Source organism: Dipteris shenzhenensis, chromosome 15 (genome assembly GCF_047967505.1).
Source record: "Dipteris shenzhenensis isolate YYH24624 ecotype China chromosome 15, Dip_SZ_1.0, whole genome shotgun sequence".
NCBI classification, from domain to species: Eukaryota; Viridiplantae; Streptophyta; class Polypodiopsida; order Gleicheniales; family Dipteridaceae; genus Dipteris; species Dipteris shenzhenensis.
Window position 1 is genome coordinate 21,523,923 of NC_141610.1, and position 20,990 is coordinate 21,544,912.

The window sequence follows — 20,990 nt, forward strand, 5'->3', positions numbered from 1 at the left end:
ATGCCCAGCCCACGAGATGACACACGGCATGACGTGAGAGAGGAGAGAGCGCGAGAGGACAGAAAACAGAGAATAGAGAAAGAGGAGAGAGAGCCCAAGAGGGGAGAGAGATAGAGTTGATATATATATATATATATATATATATATATATAAAATAGAGAGTAGAGAGAAGAGTGAGAGAGAGGAGACGATATAAAGGAGAGGGGGAGGGAGAGAGAGAGTTGATATATATATATACATATATATATATATATACATGTACATGTATACATGTATGTATACATGTATGTATACATGTATATATATATACATGTATATATATACATGTATACATGTATATGTACATGTATACATGTATACATGTATATGTATATACATGTATATATATACATGTATATACATACATATATATATATATATATATATATATATATATGTATATGTGTGTGTGTGTGTCTAATAAAGACAGTAGAGAGAAGAGCGAGAGAGAGGAGAGGATATAGAAATACATATGTATATATGTGTGTGTGTGTGTGCGCGTGCGCGCTATGGCTGGAGATGTTAGTTACTTTGGAGGATATGATATCTTTTATTCAGGTAACTCTGACTATTCAGGCCTTGCTATGCTAGTCAAACATGATTTACAGCCCCAGGTTGCTTACAATGATTCCCTAGGGAGATGGATGGTTATGCAAATATGTATCCATGGTGACATTTATGAGATTGCTGCTGTTTATGCCTCTCAGGTATCTGCCCACAGGGCTGACATGTGGGCGTCTATTGCTGTATATCCCTGGAGATCAGTTGCCTTCCTTAGAGGGGACTTCAACAACTCTCCTAGGCCTAGAGATAATACTACAGGAAACTCACATGCTTCAGCTTGAGCAAAGAAAATGGAATCATCTTATGGCACATACACAAGCAGGAGACATTTGGCTTACTTTGCAGCATGATTTGCCTGGATATACATATCATCATAATGCTATCCACAATTACTGAGCAAGGCTAGATAGATGGTACTTGCTACATACACAGCAATTTACTGATTTCACCATTCAAATCACGGTGGATCATTCTCTCTCTCTATCAGATCATGCTCCTGTTTGGTCGACATTGGATTTTGGTATGCCTACTCATGATTTGCATGCTCATACTATCCGGCTCAAACATGTAAATGCAGCATATTTTCAGCATGCCTCTTTCAGAAACATGATACAAGATGCCATTGCCCCATTGCAGGTACATGCCCATTATGACTTAAATTATGCATGGAATTCCTTTGTGCACCGTATTCAGCACGTTATTACGCTATATGGCAGATCATATATGGCTGATTGGAGGAAAAAAATAATAGATGCCAAATATCATGTGCAGTCCCTCACAGAGTTATCACAGGTTCAGAATTTATCTCCAGTCCAACAACAGAGTTTATTGCATTATCAATCATTGTTACAAGAAAACAATCAAAGGAAACTCAGCAAGTGGCAAGTCCGTGCACGGATGACACCATTCATGGATAAAAAATGCTCTTCCAAATCTTTTTTCCAGGGGTTACATTCTCATCAGAGGAAGAGCTCCTGTCTAAGAGTAAAGAAGATTGATGGCACCTGGACTCATTCTCTCTCTGATCTTGATCATGAATGTTATGATCAATTTCAGAAGCTATTTGCAGCCCCCTCAGCTCCCACTCAGCCAATGATAGATGCACGGCAAGCTCTTTTGAGACATGTCCAACCAATCATGCTTCAGCAGGATGCCTTATCCCTGGATCAGTCATTCACAGCAGAAGAATTACATAATGCCTTGCTCCATCTTGGCAAAGGGAAATCTCCAGGATGGGATGGTCTAACAGTGGCATTCTGGGATGACCTTAAAGATGTCATGCTACAAATGATTAATGATGCCTAGAACAACAATTGTAAAACATGGGCTGGTCAAGCTTATTTCGAAGAAAAATCTTTCTGAAACTTTATCAGACTGGAGGCCCATTACTGTCATGCCAGTGCAATATAAGCTCATCACCAAAATGCTGGTGCATAGAGTGCATACCTTTTTGCATGATGGGCTACATCCTTTTCAATATGTATTTGTGCCTAGAAGGCAGATATATGATAACATTGCCAATGCCATGACTGCCATTGAGTATGCCAAATACACTGACAAGATGTTTTAATCTTACAGGTAGACATAGCTAAAGCTTTCGACACTGTTCAATGGGATTTCATTGCACAAACAATGCACAAGATGGGATTTGGGCCAAAAATGGTGCAGGTTATCTATTGGCTATATAAAGACTCTTCAGCCCAATGTATTTTGGCCAATCATTTGTCTACATCTTGGACATTGGGTAAGTCAGTGAGGCAAGGTTGCCCTCTCAGTGCACTACTTTATGCCATTGCCACTCACCCCCTGCTAATCTATATGGATCATCTTACCTCATAGGGGAAATTAAAAGGTTTACAGTTGCCAAGAGTAACTAGCTTTGTGGCCCAGGCATATGCAGATGACTCCTTTTTTATGCCTCAAAATACACAGCAAGTGCCAAGAACTGAACACTTTAATGGATGCTTTATCTTTGTTTGGACTGGCAGCGGGACTGCATGTTAATTTTGAGAAATCCAAACTCATACCCTTAAAGAGTCGAGATTGGCATGCCATACTTTGGCCAGGAGAGATTTTAGATCCTCATGTTCTAATCAGGCACCTGGGATATCCTATTGGCTGGCTGGTCACTAGAAAACAGCAGCTTAATTGGATATTAGACAAGCTAAATGCAAAACTAAATTATTGGAAAACTGCCACTTGGCCACTTCATGTCCACCTCAGGATTGTGCAGTCCATTGTTTAATTGTTATGGCATACATACAATTCTTTCTGCCACTCTTACATTGGACAGATCAAGAAATTGCAGCCTATATGTCAAAAGCCATGGACATGCTGCTGAATATGCGCCCTGTGCCTATAAGCAAACTCACCTCTATGACAACATACAGACTTCTGCAGCCCATGCCGTGGATACACACTCATGCAAATTATTTGCGGCATATGCAAAAACCCCTCTCTTGGTGGTCAAGGAACTTGAGTATTTTATGGAAGGCCAAGCTGCCTCTCAAACAAAGACTATTTCTTTGGCGTTGCATTACTGGAACATTGCCAGTTGGAACTACTTTGGTTAAGAGGAAGATAGCTACTACCACCGCTACCTGTTTACGATGCCAGGCACATGCAGAGACGGTACCACACTTATTATGGTTTTGTCAATGCTCCAGGCTTTTGACTGCAAAGATTTCAAGGTTCTTATGTCTTAGATTCCCAAATACCAGATTTGGGAAATTTTTTTGGCTTTTTGGCAGATGTCCTACTCCATTGAGACCTTATTCTCTACTCCTTCACTGGATTAGATTTTGAGCTCTATGGACCTTCTAGACTGAACATAATGCACAAACACTTCCATCAGCCCTATGAATTCTTCAGAGCTTCCTTAAGGAAATCTGTTTATGATGCATGTAAGGAAGGAGATCTAGACAGGTCCTGCATGGAGATAGTTTATTTGTGTTTTTATTTGGGCTCTCCACTTTTAGGACAGTCTCTTTCTACAATATTAATCTTATAATACAAGCCCATGGAATTACCCCAAAAAAAAAAGTGTGTAAATAAAAATGTGTGTGTGTATATATGTGTGTGTGTGTGTGTGTGTGTGTGCGCGCGCGCGCGCGTGTGTGTGTGTGTGTGTATGTATATCTAATAAAGACAGTAGAGAGAAGAGCGAGAGAGAGGAGAGGATATATAGGGGAGGGGAGGGGAGGGGGGAGAGGGAGAGAGAGAGAGAGAGAGAGAGAGAGAGAGAGAGAGAGCACTTCCAGGGCCAATGCAGCTTCCCGCTCCTCAGCTTCTTCATCTATGGGCTCTTCATTGTAGATGTTGGGCTCATCTACAGAAATAAGAGGATCAGAAAGGGCAGGGGCACGGTCAGGGCTTGAGGTCGAGGCCTCCTCTTCCATTTGTCCCTCTGAAGAAGGAAAATAAAGGTCATTTCCCAAGACAGGAACCTATTTCCTGTGTTTCCGACGACTCCACATGCTAGGAGGTCATCAGTGTCCACCTCCCTAAACCCTAGGGGTGTGAGCTGGGTTCGAAAGCGATCTAAATGCTTCACAAACCTCGGTTCTTGATTGAACAAGTACTTCAAATAATCAATTGGGACCCATCTTTTTGTAGACTCATCAAGTTGATATGCAAAACTCGCGATGTAGTCTTGCATGTACTTGATGAGGTCTTCAAAATCGGTCTCGGGCTCCCAAGTAGGTGCCTAGGACATCTATGCCCTTATCAAAGACTGGAAATAACTCCTCTCTATCAATGAATGGAGTATGGGAGATGAAATCGTGGAAGGCAGACCTAGCAAAATCCATGGCAGTTTGGTAGCTAGGAGAATTATGGCTATGATAGTGAAACTTTGAAACTAAAGTAACTTTATAACCTATATATACCCAAATGTTCTAAATATAAAAAATAAAAAGAATTATAAATTTTTTGGGAAAAACTTGACATTGACATGAAACAAAACCATTCAAAACATCAAAATTAATTGCACGACTATTAATTGGAAAATGTCAAAATCCACAATTGTTCCACCCCACATTTTCTAGACAATCTTCAATATTGCAGGAGGGATAAAAGTGGCACTATGCATGAGCTTCTCTGCACGCTTTCCTACCTTTTCACCATTTAAGGTAAAGTGAAAGGACTCATACATGCCATCCTCCATGACCAATAGGTGTTCGCACACGTCCCTGAGAGTCCACTGTGATGTGACAGTCACATTCTTGACATCTCCTAAATGAGAACCAATACATAAACTTACCCCTATATTATCATCATCGTAGAGAGAGAGAGGGGGCAAGAGAGAGGGGTAGAGAGAGAGTAAGAGAGAGAGAGAGGGATATATATTTGTATATATTTCTAGACTATATATATTATAATATTATATGAATTATTATATAATATAGTATATATTTAATATATTACATATATTATAATATTATAATAAAGAGAGGAGAGAGAGAGAGAGAGAATACAATATAATCTATATTTATTATAATATATAATATTTATATATTATATAGATAATATTTATATTGTATATATTATATATATAATAAAAATATATGTATATCTTTATATATATATATATATATAATATAATATTATTTATATAATATATAGATATATATAACCTGAAAGGGAGAGGAAGGGGAGGGAGAGGGAGCGGGAGAGAAGAGGAAGGAAGGGGAGGGAGAGGAGAGAGAGAGAGGCTCGAGAGGAGTGAGGAGAGGCTGAGCGGAATAAAGCTTAATCACGAGCGACGAGAGGCCCTTTGAGCTGAGGTTAATTGGTAGAAGCAGCGAAGCAATTAATTATCACCTTGAGACCCAACGGAGCGGGTCTCCTACCCGTCGTAGACGTGTGAGGCTACTCGTTCTATTCAATTATCTCATCGCTTTGATTTAAAGAGTGATATTGAATGTTACTCTAGAAGTAAGATAGTGGATAGAGAGTAAACAAGACTACAAACACGGACATTAAACATGAGTTGCCAAGTGTAACGCAACAGGTCTGACACTTAAGTCTTTCCGAACCCGTCTACTACTACGGCACAACGAAGGCCCTCAATCGCAATTGCACCTTGCCTTCCACTATCCACTTGCCCTTAGTACATATGTCTAATACCAATACCAATACCAACTCAATTCTGTCTTTGATTGCACTATGAAAGCACTTCTAACTTCGAGGCTCGCTTCTCAGCTCAAGCTCACTCTCTTAAGTTCTCTTCATGTTCGTTGCCATTGGCATATCCGTGCCTAGACTACCACTTGATCACCTGTACCTTTTGGAACCTTTTGTCACAATTCCTCTATAGCAATGAGCCCATATGACCTCCCTTTATGGGCACAACTAAATTTACCTAGCATTAGTAACAATGACGTCAAACTTCCCAAAGGCAAGAGGTTTCAACCAAGCGGAAGCTCAACTACGGCTCGCTAAGCAGAATATGGCATGAGCACAGCTGAGAATGAAGCAGTATTCGATGACAAGAGGACGCAAGTGAAATGAGAATGAAGATTCGATATATTTGAAGCTACAAAGCACAGAGTGCAGAGCTTAAGCAAATAACTAATCCTAATCTAGCTCATAGGTACTATACACCCTATAGGGTGGTTACAAGGGCCGACCTAGCATATGAGCCGGAAAGCTTTCTATCTTCTCCAAAAGCTTCCTAATCCTGATACTTGGTTTGGGCTTTTTCTCCAAAAGCTCCCTAGCTTTTTTTTACGACACTTTTCAGCCTAATCCCAGATTTCTCAACAGTGAATTACCATGGGCCTTCTAGGAAATTGCAATTGGCTGGGTTCACCCATGTTCTAGCCTGCAAAACGATTACCTACTGCTGCGCCCTGCTAAATCAGCCAATCGCGAACCAAAATCTACCCCAAAACCTATGTGAATTCATTGATAAGTTCTCTGTTGCTGCTACCCTGTTGCACATGTAATTTCTGGAACAACACCTGCACTACTCCTGCTCTTTCCCTGCACCTGGCCATGACCCGGATTAAGTCTACAGCAGATCCCTACCTGAAGGGTTGCGTCTTATCACCAGACGAGCCACAAACTGTTCCAGGTCAATTCACTGGCCTCGTAAGCATTGATTGACAGCCACCACTAATTTTGACAAAGCACTGTCAAATCTCAGCACAGCTATGGGAGAAACAATTCATATCCATGTGGATAATTTCAATGCAACTGTCCCTGACTATGTTCCTTTCCATGAACTATGGGCCACTCTAAAAGACTAAAATCAGGGAGATGCCAGTTTCAAATTGTAAGCACACCTATACTCCACACTTACATTTAAATGAAGGGTAGATTTGTTAGGGCCAATGCCTATGCTTCTACATTTTCGTGTCATTCTATGCATAATCACCACTTCAAACAGCTTGATTTATCACCAAACAGATAATGCAGTCGCTCATTTTCTGGAGTAGCTTTTGGCAATTAGAATCTGTTGGCAGCCAAGTTTTGCACTTTGCCTAATTATAGAATGAGGCTCAAAGCTCACCAAAAGGCTGCTCAAACTTCCGAATCAGTCCTTAACACTAATCAACAAGTGTCCAGGTGCCCAAAATTTACTGTTAGTCATAGAACCTCTCAAACCATGGTGCAGAAATGAACAATCTGTAATGTCTAAGAATTCTATCCCATTACCTTAAGCGTAAAGAAACTCCCAAGAGCAAAGAGCTTAAATGGCAAAAGTACCATGCGTAGCACTCCGAGAAGAAGAGATAGCCCCTCCGCTCCTTGAGGAAGATAGTCTTCTTGGAAAAAGAAGCCCCAAAAGACTCCACCCAATGACCATCAAAGTGTGTACAACTTCTGGTCATAGTGTGAGATGGGTGGACTTGAGAACCATAAAGTGCCTCTATGCATCCACATAAGCCAAGCTGAAATGCTGAATATGATCTCACAGAATGTGTCACCGAGGCATTACAAGTTTGTATGGAGAGGAGGAAACAATGTCCAGAGAACATAGCTCAACCAAATCACGTCAAATAGAAAAAGCCCAAGAGGAGATATGCATCTCATAAAACACAAGAGGCCCAAACAGAGAGGGAAGCCACTGAACACGTGATGAAGAACGAAGAGGGATCAAAAGTCTGCCAATCCCTTGTAGATAACCCTGCCTATCTGCAATCCAATAGGCAATGATGAATAGACTCCTCGACATAGGGGCAACGGGGGCATGAAAAACTAGAGCTCCACTGATTTATTGCAAATCCCTCCATGAATAGAAAGCCAAAAGAAAAGCGTGATTCTATTTCCAAGAGCCTTCCAAAGCCTTCTCCCAAAACATTTGTGCAAATCTGAAACTTCTCTCAATGAGAGGCTCTGGAGGGCTTCTAGTTTCTAACGATGAGCTAGAACCTCCTAACTGAAACTCCCACTCTCCAGGGCCCTGCAAGTACTTTATGGGAATTACCCCATAAATCCAAACCCTCCAAGAGCCCAGAGACATGTCCTCTTGATGGGACCACCTAATTCACCTCCTACATAATGAATCTTACCTAATTCATCCACTAGCTTTGGCCCACCGGGGTATCTTCTCAAACTCTAGGATAAATTTTTAAAGCTATGGCTAAGAGACAATTTATTTTTTGTGCAGAAATAAAAATTAATTTGTTTTCATAGAGAGAGGAGAAGACACATCAATATTTTGAGACCAAAGTTGAGAGCCTTAAATTTCAATCTCACTTAGAGAGACAGGGTACAAGTTGATCACCACCTCCTCTCTTTCCACATGAGCCTTAGCACTAGCCTTGAATCTATTATGGTGATCCTAATTGGGGCTACAATACATATTTATTTATTTATTTATTTATTTATTTATTTATTATTTGAAAATGCCATTCTTGGGGCTTTCTCCAATGGTCCCCTCACTTGTTCTCCCCCTCGTAAAAGCCTTCACCCTCTCTTTATTAAACCCCCCTACTCCCTCTCTTTCGCTGATCTTTTCAAACTAAAGGATTAAGCTATGACTAAGAGCCTTCATGGGAGAAGGGAATACATATTAATTCTTCAAGCCTATGGTTAAGTGCCTTTGAATTTTGCTCACACTTACGAAGAGGGGGTACACATTAATTACCACCTTCTCTATTTCACACGTGAGCCTTAGCACTAGCCTACAAAATATTGTTCTGATCCTAATTAGGGCCACATTGGTGCATATTTTTTGAACATGCCAACTAGGTTCCCACAATTGAAAAGAACTAAAAAATGTATTAATTAGTGAAAAAGAATGCAAGGGAGGGGTGGTAAAGGCAAGGGGGAGGGGGCATTGTAAAGAGAAGAGTCCCTCTATTTATAAGGAAAGCCCTCTTATTTATGAGGGTAAGAATTTACTATTAAAAAATCATATCGTCTCATAAAGCCTAGTGGTAAGACCTTTTGTATGGTTAAAGAATGTCTTGACTTCACATCTCCCCTTTGTATGAAATTTTAAAGTTTCCCTTTGACTTTAGCTTAATTGGGCTATCTCCACCTTTTCACCTAAGGAATCGACTGCATTTCTCTTTCTCCATTGAAAATAAAGGCTTAGGTTTCACCTTAGAATAATTTGTTGAGATCAAAGGCCTTCAAAATAGATAGATGGGAAGTATAGATCAGCAAACTAAAGGAGAATTTAGGTGGAAGCAATGATCCCCCTACCCTACTGCCTCTCTTATTCCCAACTAGAGGAATTTGCATTTTCCAAGACACAGGGAACATATTCACGCGACAACTAATCATTTGAGAATGGGTACGAGTACTAGTAACCACATCTATACATATTTTGCATGACATAGGGCATGTATTCACACAAACAGCTCGTCCTTTCAGAATAAACATGAGTCCACATCGAGAGATAAGAGCTTCACAACAGGCAGGCAGCAACATCAACTAGTTAAGCGCCGTCAATACAGTTCAGATTTACCAAGATACAATCGACAGCCGGTAGAAATTCCACTTGATGAGTGACGAGTACGACAGTTTTCTCAGCAAGGGCTCCCATCACACAGTCCTGCGTGCAAAGTGCCCAACATCAGTGAGGCACGTGTGATGCTTAACACACTACTTAACAATGAGGCACATTTGATGCTTAACACACTACTTGTGCCCAAATGCAATAGATTCTACGCATTTGGGAAGGTACAGGAAAATTTGAGTACAGATCAAGCAAATTCAAGGTCAGATCAAGCAAGTTCAAGGTCAGATCAAGTAAAGTCAGACTTACATTAAACAATGTAGCCGCAGTCTGTGCATCCACAGCACTGAAAGGATCATCCAGGAGGTAGATATCTGCATCATTGTAAACAGCTCTTGCCAATTGAATTCTCTGCTTTTGACCACCACTCATGTTAAGGCCCCTCTCTCCAATCTCCGTCAGGTCTCCAAATGAAAAGCTTTCCATGTCCTTCTCGAGCGCGCAAGCCTTTATGGTTTTCTGAAAGTGCTGCTTGTCAAAAGGTTTACCAAACAAAATGTTGTCTCGAACTGTTCCACTCTGAATCCACGCAGTCTGTGCCACATAAGCGGTGCTACCAGCTATTTGTACCTGCAGAAAAATGCGTTAATTCCATCTATACGATCAATTGCTTGACAAAACCAGTTTCTTATACATGAATGGTGTAAGGAAAGGTGGAATGCTCACAAATCCAGACTGCTTTGGAATTTCTCCGAGAATGGCATACAGGAGCGACGATTTCCCAGAACCTACAGCCCCGACCACGGCGATCTTCTCGCCACACTTGAAGCTCAAATTGATGTTCTTCAACGTTGGTTTCGGAGACTCGGGATTCCAAGTCAGAGTGCAATCGCTTATTCTTATTACGTACTCTGCGTCGCTCGAAATTCTCTCAGTGGCATCTTCTTGCAGCTCATCGTCTCTCAGGAATTTTCCAATCCGGTTCATTGAGACTGTGACCTGGATGTACGCAGCTAATACTTCCGGTATCATCCTCACCGGATCCTGAATGATTTTGAAAGTTGCAAGAACTGTGAAGATGATCGTGGCATTGAGCTCGGCACCAAGCCAGATGCACGTGGCGAACACAGCAGAGGCGACGACAATTGGCGAAATCCAATACAGGATGGTTCCCGCGGACCTTCTCCTCTGTGCCTTGGAGAGCCAGTGAAATTCCTCGTCCCGCAAATCCTCCAGGTGCTCCCTGAACTTGTCCTCCCACGCTTGAAGCTTAAGAACCTTCATGTTGTTGAGCACTTCCGTGGTGGCTCTGAGCCTTCGGTCTTGAGCAACCATGAATTCCGCCTGGCATTTCTGCAAGGATCGCGCGAGAGGCGAATTGAGAAGCACGGTGATGATGATGAGAGCGAGGCCGGGCAAGGTGGCGAGGCCGACGACGGCGAAGAGGATGGCGATGGCCAAGGCCATCTGCACGGGAACTCCCCAGATGTAGTGCATGAACCAGGGGAATTCGCCTATGCGATAAGCGTCCACAGAGACGTAGTTCACCATCTCGCCAGCTGCATGAGTGCGTCTTCCGATGCTCGACAGACGGAGCTCCTTCTCGAATACCGCAGCTAATACTGCCGATCGCATCTGCATCCCCAGCCTTCGGCACCCGAAATACCAATGCCTTTGCCCCAGCGACTCGATCATCTTCGCCACAAATAGTCCTGCTACCAGAACGTAGCCTTCCCCCGCGAATAGCTCCTCCCCTCCCGTGTAATTGATGAAGAAGAGCAGAAACACCGGCCCTGAAGTCATCGCCACCGCTCTCAGTAGCGAGCAAAACCCCGTCCTCAGTGCTAGCCCCCAGAAGCATTTCGCGAGCGCGCGCCCGACTGATTGCGGTCGCGACGAGTTGCCTTTCGCCTGAGCTTCCCAGGCTTGCGCGAAGGCGCTGTGCAGAACGTCCGCGCGATCGTCGGGGCCTAAGGAAGGGATGTCGCGCAGCTGCAGGGGGCGGGAGTAGCCGAGGCGGAGCAGGGGCTCAAGCCACCAGAAGCTCATGCGACTGAGGAAGTTGGCGGTGTAGTAGGGGGTGATGGAGGGGGAGGTGGAGGGCAGGGGACCGAAGGAAGCAGCTTCGGGGTGATCATCGCCATTGCTGCGCTTGTGGAGGAGGGTCTCGTGGAGGGAGCCGTTGGAGGCCATACCGAACAGCCGCGAGCAGGTGAAGGAGGCAAAGAGTGTGGTGTGGCGATGGCGGCTATGAGCTTGATGGAGAGGTTGGAGCTGCAGCAGCTATGGCGTGCGTGAAGCTGTGGCTATGGAGAGCTCGAGAGCTTTCGATAGACTTATGAAGCTCTGCGCCATAGCTGGGCTTGCTATGGACGAATGAAGCTCTGCGCCATAGCTCGGAGAAGCAGAGGACCTTGCTGTGGCGATGGAGATATTGAAGATTTGAGAAGGAGAGAAGTGTGAGGCTATGGAGATGGAGCTTGAAGCTTTGCTGGCTATGGCGGTGAGCTCTTGAAGCTCCGTGGCTATGGCGGACAAAGCTCTGTAAAATATGAAGAAGAAAAAGATTATGCAGCAACAAGACTAATTTTATGCAGCAGCAAGACTAATTTTAATCTTAAGCACGCTAATTTAGGCCTAAATACCACTCGAGACTTCGCCACGTGCATCTTCCACGTGGCCTCGCCGCAGCTCTCCCTCCCTCCACCTGTCCCCTTCGTTGTCCGCCTGCCGCCGCTGCCAGGTCGCCCCCTTTCCGCCACTTTTGCCCCCGTGGCATGCTCACGTGGCCCTTCTTACACCGTTGCCCCTGCCACGTCATCGGCGGTGATTTCTCTCTGTCCGACGTGGCCCCACAACAGCCCGACTCCGCTCGTCCTGCCACGACAGCAAACGCATCTGCGTGCTCCTGAGTCCTCGCTCGTTACGCTGCCTGGCATGCTTCCGTGGCCTTGTCCAGATCTGCCCCGTGTCTCCCGAGCTCCACGATGCTCCCGTCACATCCGGCCCTCGTCCGACGTGGCCCCACTGTCCTCCGACACGCTGCGCACCACCTTTGTCTCGGCCACCGCGCCAGGGCTCTTCTTGCCACGACAGCAAACGCACCTGCGTCCTTTGCACGCAATAAAGTGACAACATAGCGTGACGCCGCCACGACAGCAGGCGACCGGACGATAGTTTTTTGTAATCCCTTAATGTCATTAAGAAGCCGTATTCTTTTCCCCTGTTGTTTGAGCCTTGTCAGGGTCCCATACATACTCTCACATTCTTCACTTCAAAGTTCAGAGTCCCACTTTGCCTGAGTCAGTGACAAATATATTCTTCCCAACAGACGTATCACTTCTTTGAAGTTGTCCCTAGTCACAACTCACGAGGCACCTTCTTCCTTGACTTCTCATTTATTACCATGGGTCTATCGGAGGTCAGACCAACTCTCCCGTTGATCGTGACAGCTCAGACGGCAAAGGCGATTGCCCAACTTGAGCAGTTGCAGCGTGCATTCGATTCCCATGAGGATGTTCCAACTTTGCTAACTTTAGGTCTATGCCCACCCCTTTCCTTGTATTGTGACTATGGTGTGGGTGAGTTTGGGCACATTGCGAGAAAAAAAGGAGGAGCTCAAACCATGTGCTCGAATACCTAGCTAACCAACTAGGTGGCATGCACTAGTGAATATTGGAGGAGGGCACCTAGGTTGATTGCAAACCAAGGTTGGCTTCTACCAACCAACTAGGTGGCATGCACTAGTGAATATTGGAGGAGGGCACCTAGGTTGATTGCATATTGCAATATTCCCACTCCTGCATATTGAATGTTAAACAATAACATCTCTTAGGTATGTACTATGAATTCCTAAGGGGCCAAGCTGCTATTTGTGATTCTTTATCTTATTCGTACTCTTAACAAGTTGGACCAACATTGTTATGCTTTTGGAGAACATGAGTTCTTGTGTAAGTCGCTATCAACTATTTTTCTCATCAACTCCTAAATGGAATTTAGTAAATTCTTATTTCCTTGATATCTAATATGCTTCTACACACGGTTCTAAAACTACATCTCTTGTAACTTAATGTCCACATGTATTTTTGCGGGACTTTTTATCACTCCATACATGCTATTGGCCTTTTACCAACCCGTCTTGAAGATGTGCAATTGCTACCAATAGCTATGAGCACATTTAGCAAACTTGAGACTATGCATTACAACACTATTAACTTGATTCGGGCCATACTTGCATCCTAGATTGCATCTTCAAGCGCTTGTCCTAGATGGTACTTGTCCATCATGCAAGCTCAAGGCAAAACTAAATGTCATTGAAGGATATTGGTCAAGAAGATCTTTGTAAGGCACTTTCCCATGACATTTGAAAACTAAGTTTCCTAACGCTTATGTGTAGAAAAGTGACGGCACAAAATAAGTCAATCGAACACGTGAAAAGTGCAGTGTTCATCATGGATTTACATGCACCTATTCCTTTAATTTTGTTGGCATACATCTACGTGATACATTTTTTAATAGATGCGATGCCTTGTATTACTTAGCATCTACAAGAGACACGTACATTTATCCTAAGCATTTACTTAGCTATTGGATATGAAGGGAGCATATGAATTATGCAAAATGCTATTCATACATTGCCCCATCTGAAACTCCAAAGAAGATTTGAGTATAGAATCCATAATAATGTTGTCTTAAAACTAACATCCTTTTTTAGATCACAACCAAACTAATAATGTTGTCTTAAAACTAATATCCTTTTTAAGATCACAATCAAACATCCTAGGTGAGGAACTCATACCACTGTTATTGTAGGTTCCATCAAATCCATTGGACCCAAACCTTGTTTGACTAAATGAAGGTTTCACCGTCGGCCTTGCCAATTGAGGCTGAAGGTTTCACCGTAGGCCTTGCCAATTCAGGCTAAAGAGGAGAATGTAGAAGTCAAAGCATCTACATCGAGGCTTTGCAAAGGAAAAGCAAACACTAACGCTTGCTTTTAGATACAGGGCAAAATTTTGAGGAGATAATGGTTGATAAAAGATATTGACGAAATAGATGGTTCTTACTATGTGCCTTTTTCAAGAAGTATTGTCATGTAATTAAGTCTTGACTAAGACCATTCTTGGTAAGACTAACTATCAAGCATGCTATGAATCATATTATATGTGTTGAACTAGTCTGATGCAAAAAGAATCCTTTAACATTGTTTGCCCTGCCTTTCCATACTATCCCCCAATACCATGAGATGGCATGGGCTCTTTTCTGACTTAGAAGGGCCTCTCTTGAAGGTCAAAGCATCATTCTATACTACTAGCTTGGAGGGCAAAGGCATTTGCCCAACTGAATAGGTGCAGTAGGCATTCGATTTCCCATGGGAATGTTCCAGCTTTGCTATCTTTAAAGGTACGCCCACCCCTTTACTTTGTATTGTGAGTATGGTGTGGGTGAGTTTGGGGGCATGATTTATGAGCTGAAAAAAAGGTCAAAGCATGTGCTCGAGTACCTAGCTAACAAGGTCTGCTTTTCGTACCCAACCCACACATAGAATGGCTGATGGCTTCATTCAACCAATCACCCTCCCACCCCTTCGCTGGCCATGAGAACATGTACACCCTCTCCTTTTTTAAGCATCTCAGTGTCTACAACCACATACTAGATGTTAAATAATAATCATCTCTTAGGGTCTCTATGTACTATGGGACTAAACTACTACCTATTTGGTACTCTCAAAAAGTTGGAGTTCCTATGTGTTCATCTAATTGACATGCCCCCTTTTTATTATGACCATTTGTGTATGTTCATGTATGTTAGTGCTACTTTTAGCTAGCTTTTGGAGAACATGAGTTCTTGTGTAAGTCACTATCAATGAATGTTCTCTAATTCTTGGTAAGACTAACAACCAAACATGCTATGAATCTCACTATATGTTTTTAAGTAGTTTGACTAAAATTTAACATTGCTTGCCTTGTCTTTTCTTTTCATACTAGGGTCAACAAGCATGGGAAATTTGAGGTCATTATACATATAAGTCTTCCTTATGTTTATGAATCTGTCATTTGAAGTACAAAATGAGAAGTGCTATCACTTCAATATCATGATTGATGAATCCTATCATTTGGATAGTATGTTACAAATTGTCAACATCCATTATTCTTCATTTGTTTATATCAATACAAAAGAAATAACTGGACATTCATAAGTAAAATGATGGTGCATTTCAATACAAAGGCAAACATCCCAATAAAGTTTTGAGGAAACATACTTCACATTGTGCTTATAATAAACCCTCAATAAAGTTCTATTTGCATATTTCTACTGCACTAAATTTTCTCATTCTATTTTTTACAATCTTATCTTTCCTTATTTGTTGGGAAGCTCAAATTTGTGATTTCTATGTCTTCCCTGCCCCCCACTAAGATGGGTGGCATTGGCTCTCCCTCAATGAGAAGAGCCGTTATTAATACAAAGAAATAACTGGACATTCATAAGTAAAATGATGGTGCATTTCAATACAAAGGCAAACATCGCAATAAAGTTTTGAGGAAACATACTTCACGTTGTGCTTATAATAAACCCTCAATAAAGTTCTATTTGAATATTTCTATTGCAATAAATTTTCTCATTCTATTCTTTACAATTTTATCTTTCCTTATTTGTTGGGAAGCTCAAATTTGTGATTTCTATGTCTTCCCTGCCCCCCACTAAGATGGGTGGCATTGGCCCTCCCTCAATGAGAAGAGGCTCTACTAACCAACCCTCCAACATTAGCTCAAAGGTCAAAGGCATTTGTCCAACACATTCAATTCCCATCAGGATGTTTCCTCCCTTTAGGGCTATACCCACACTTTCCTTCTGTGTTGTGAGCTTGGGTGCTTAAATAGCTAGCTAATAAAGGTTGGATTCTCCCAACCCACCCTCATATAGAATGAAACTAGCAAACAAGGTAACATGCACCACTAGTGAATATCGGAGGAGGGCATCTAGGTTGGTTGCATTGCCCTCTCAGTTTTTAACCATCGTGTGACGGCAAGGACGTATTAGATGTTAAACAACCCTAAGGTTTTCTGTGTACTATGACTTCCTAAGAGGCCAAGGTACTATTTGTGATTCTTTATCTTTTTGGTACTCTTAACGATTTGGGGGTCCTACAAGATTGGTTTAATTGACAAGCCCCATTGTCATCACGACCATATGTGCATGTTCATGTACTTCAATGATACTTTTATCTAGTACGTTGTTATGCTTTTGGAGAACATGAGTTCTTGTGTAAGTCACTATCAATGGTTTTTCTACTCAAGCTCTTTTTTATTTAAATGGATTTTAGTAAATTCTTATTTCATTGATACTTAATATGCTTCTACACATGGCGCTTTTCCAAAACCATGTCTTGTAACTTTTTCACAAAGCTGTCCATTCCTATCAACTCATACATGCTATTAACCTTTTATCAACTCATCTTGCAGATGTATAAATGCTAATCATTTACCACCAATAAGAGACTATGCATTACAACACTATAATTTTCATGATTAAATAAACTAAGAACAAACAATTACCCACAATTAATCCATCATTTATGTTTGCATTAACCATGAAGTTGCACCCAATTAAGGTACATCTTGTGTAAGAAGGCAGTTGAGTTGTTAGCTTGATTAGGGCCATAAGTGCATCCCATACCCCCTTTTCAAGCCCCTTGTGCTAGATGGTACTTGTCCATTAAGCAAAACTCAAGTAATTGAAAAATATTGGTCACAGTGGTCATCTTATTGAGGGCCTTTCCCACCACATTTTAAAAACTTTGAATGGGTCTCAACGCTTATGTCTAGAAAATTGAAGACATAAAAAGTTTAATCAAACACCTCCTTTGGTGAAAACTATAATGTTTATTACAGCATTACATCCACCTGTTTCTTTAATTTTGTTAGCCATACGTCTTTTCTCCCTAACAAACTAAACTATGTGATACATGGGTCAACGTTTGCTTGGGTGTAACCAATCACAAAACTATTTTCGGGGCTATTTTGGGGGCATGTCGCGATGCGCTCTTGAGTGAGATTTTGAAATTTACGCGGACCCACGCTCCCACAAAAAATTTTCCCGACATTATTATGCTGCACTAGCGTAGTAATGAGATGCAATCTATTTATTCTGAACACCACAAAGCTCAACACATGATAGCTCTGCACTGTTTCGTGCAGCGCAGTCTCTGGCCTGACCACCTATCATCACGCAGCCTTTTGCCACATCTTTGCCACCTGTTACTAGGCAGCACGTCCATGCAGATCATGAAATTTCAAGGTTGGCTTGGAGAGACCACCGCGCTGGTTCTTGGCGTAATAATGAGATGTAATCTATCACTATGAACACCGTCATAGCACAGTCTTTGGCTTGACCACCTGTCATCGCACAGCCTTTTGCCATAGCTTTGCCACCTTTCAGTGGGCAGTGCGCCCATGCAGATCATAGGTTGTCTTAGAGAGATCACTACACTGGTCTTTGGCGTAATAATGAGACGCAATCTATCATTTTGAACATTGCTGCCGCAGTGCAGTCTCTAGCTCGACGACCTATCATCGCCCAGAATTCAAGGTTGGCTTGGAGTGACCACTATGCTGGTTCTTGGAGTTACAGCTCTGTTACCTATTTTTACATATTATAAAAGGAGATCTATGATGACCACCGCGTTGGCAAACAGAAGGAGATCTATGACAACCACCATGCTGGTTCTTGGAGTTATATATTTGTGTACCAAGGAAAATGTATTTCCTTATGCAACCAAGGAAAATGTATTTCCTTGTGAAACCAAGAAAATGCAATTGATGATATGGCCCTTGAGGGGTCCCTTAGGGTCAAGGGCCATATTGACATGCCATATATGTCCAGTGGCATCCTGGATATTGTATAATACATGTCGATATGGCCCTTGCCCCTAGAGGGGACCCCTCAAGGGCCATATCGTCAATTGCATTTTCTAAAAACTTTAATTATATTTTTATGGATGTATCTCCATGCAAACACAACGGTGGGTTGTTGGAGCTATTTTAGCGCTATTTTGGTCTTAAACCAAGGAAATTGTAGTCCTACTTTAATGGTATTTTAGTCCTTGTTCTAGTAAATCCTAAATGAGAGCAAAAGTATTGCAAGCCGTTGCGGTGACTGGAGGCTCGGTGCTGCCATCCAGATAATCAACTACAATTCATCGAGTGAAAATTGAGCAAAAGATATTACAATGTACATCTACATCCAATAACAGGATATCTAAAAATTAACAACTTATTTTGAGCAAAATTGAACAGAGGATCTTACATTTATAAAAACTCAGCAATTGTTGAGAGCCTTAGAGGCCAAAAGATTACATCTAGCGACCATAACCACTCAAATATAAAAGCTAACAACAGTGCATACTGAGAGCCTCAAATTGAATGAAAGAGATTACATAACTGTAATAAAAACTCAATAATTGCTGAGAGCCTTATGGACCAAAACGTTACATCCAGCGAGCCAAAAGATCGATGATAGCCTTAGAGGCCAAAAGATTACATCCATCCATTTTTGAGTGGTTATGAGCCTCGTTGAGCAAGAGGAAATTTGTACAACTCAATATTGCTGCCAGCCTAGCTTGTTGCATTAAAATTTTTTAGGGAGCCAATGGAGGAGACGATGGAGAGGCCGAAGACCATGCACATTGCCAGGACTTAGATTACGGCCCCCCCAACAATACGAGGGTACTCTTCTGTGAAAATCTTGAGGCCTTCGTCGATGTTCAGGGGGAACCCATACAACACAGCCATAAAGAGTCCAGAGGTGACCATGCCATCTAAGGTGGTGACATGTAGATATGGGGGAAATCGATGGTGGGAATGAAGGGTGTCTGGACTAGAGGCAACATTTCTACACCACGTGAGTGCAACACAATCACCTTATACGAGAAAGCAGATAACATGAAGATCATGTTGCATCGAGGGGTGGTAGTAGGCATGGTGAAGAGAGCAGTGGAGTGGATGAGCAGGGGAGCAGATGAGTGATGAGAGTTGGAGGAGAGAGCGTGGAGCAAAGTAGAGAAGGGCAGAAGAGAGCTAGAGGAGGGTGTGTGGAGCAAAGTAACAGAGCATGTGGATCAAAGTAGCAAAGCAAGGGGCGGATGAGAGCAATGTAGTATCTTATATATTCTAAAGTTCGAGCCATGGTGGTGGCTGGAGGCCCAGAGACCTGGGGTTCCATCCATATTAATTTGCAGGCCACCGCGGTGGAATCTTAGGCACCACCCTAGATGGTTTGGTAATCATGAAGCAGACGCCCGGTGGTGGTAACTGGCAAGTGACTAGGCCATTGTGGTGGCTGGTAATTAACTTCCAGCTTAGTGGAAGTTAATTACCAGCCACCACCAAGCAATAATTACCACAATAGTAAATCATGGAGGCTAATCACCTCTAATCACTCATTACCATGCACTCTAGTACTCTACTGAGCATGCAAGCCTGGTGAATGGTAATTTACTACACTCGTAGTAATCATGCATGCAAGCCCGGTGGTGGTAACTCGTAGGTGAGTGATTGTGGGCCACTGCGGTGGCTGGTAATTAACTGTCAGCCCGATGGAATCTTAGCCACCATAGATGTGGCTGATGAGAGCCACCACCATCGGGCAGTAATTACCACAAAAGTAAATCATGAAGCCTAATCACCTCTAATCACTCATAACCATGCACTCTAGTACTCTACTAAGCATGCAAGCCCAGTGACTGGTAATTTATTGCACTCGTAGTAATCATGCATGCAAGCCCAATGGTGGTAACTCGTAGTTGAGTAATTGCGGGCTACTATAGTGGATGGTAATTAACTGCCGGCCCGTTCGAATCTTAGCTACCACCATAGAAGTGGCTGGTAATCTTAGACGCCACCACCTCTAATCACTCATTACCATGCAAGGTAGTACTGCTGAGTTGAATTAATCAAAATTTGGGCCAAACACCGCGGTGGCTCTCGCCTTGACAGGTCTTTGTAGTCGGGCTACAAACTTAAGCCTCCGATATTCCATTCCCTTCACTGTTTCATCTTCTATCCCTCTCAACCTTTCTTTCTCCCTTGCACTCGGGCTGCAAACTTAAGCATCCACTATTCCATTTCCTTCACTGTTTCATTTGCTATCCTCTCGAGCGTTTCTATCTCCCTTGCACTCTTCCTACAACTTCTATCCCCTCTTGTAATGGATCCCCCTAGACACACCGAGCTCCAAAATATTTTTACACAGTTTGAATTGTTAGATATGCTCAATGCCCCACCCTCCTGGTAACCACCAGTGGTCCAAGGTGCTCAATTTGTAAGGTGCCCATATGAGGAGAAGCCATGTGTGAGCCTGGGACATTGGATGGATCCTAACTTACATGTCAGATGAGGTCTATCAATGAGACCGTTAATGGTAGAAAGGTGATTGTGTGGGAGCCCCTTATTCTTGCTGGGGCCTGGGGGCCAGT

At 42.6% G+C, this 20,990-nt stretch overlaps 1 protein-coding gene across 1 annotated transcript in view; it reads right to left on the reverse strand.

The window, feature by feature from the left end:
- Positions 1–11,790, reverse strand: part of LOC147893530 (ABC transporter C family member 8-like) — a 39,249-nt gene extending 27,459 nt beyond the window's left edge. The window contains exons 1-3 of the mRNA XM_087385781.1: positions 10,244–11,790; positions 9,827–10,147; positions 9,527–9,613 (exon numbers count right to left, since the gene is read on the reverse strand). Coding sequence (XP_087241907.1) covers positions 9,527–9,613; positions 9,827–10,147; positions 10,244–11,710 — 1,875 coding nt within the window. The 5' untranslated portion in view covers positions 11,711–11,790. The remainder of the gene's footprint in view (positions 1–9,526; positions 9,614–9,826; positions 10,148–10,243) is intronic.
- Positions 11,791–20,990: the final 9,200 nt, after the last annotated feature.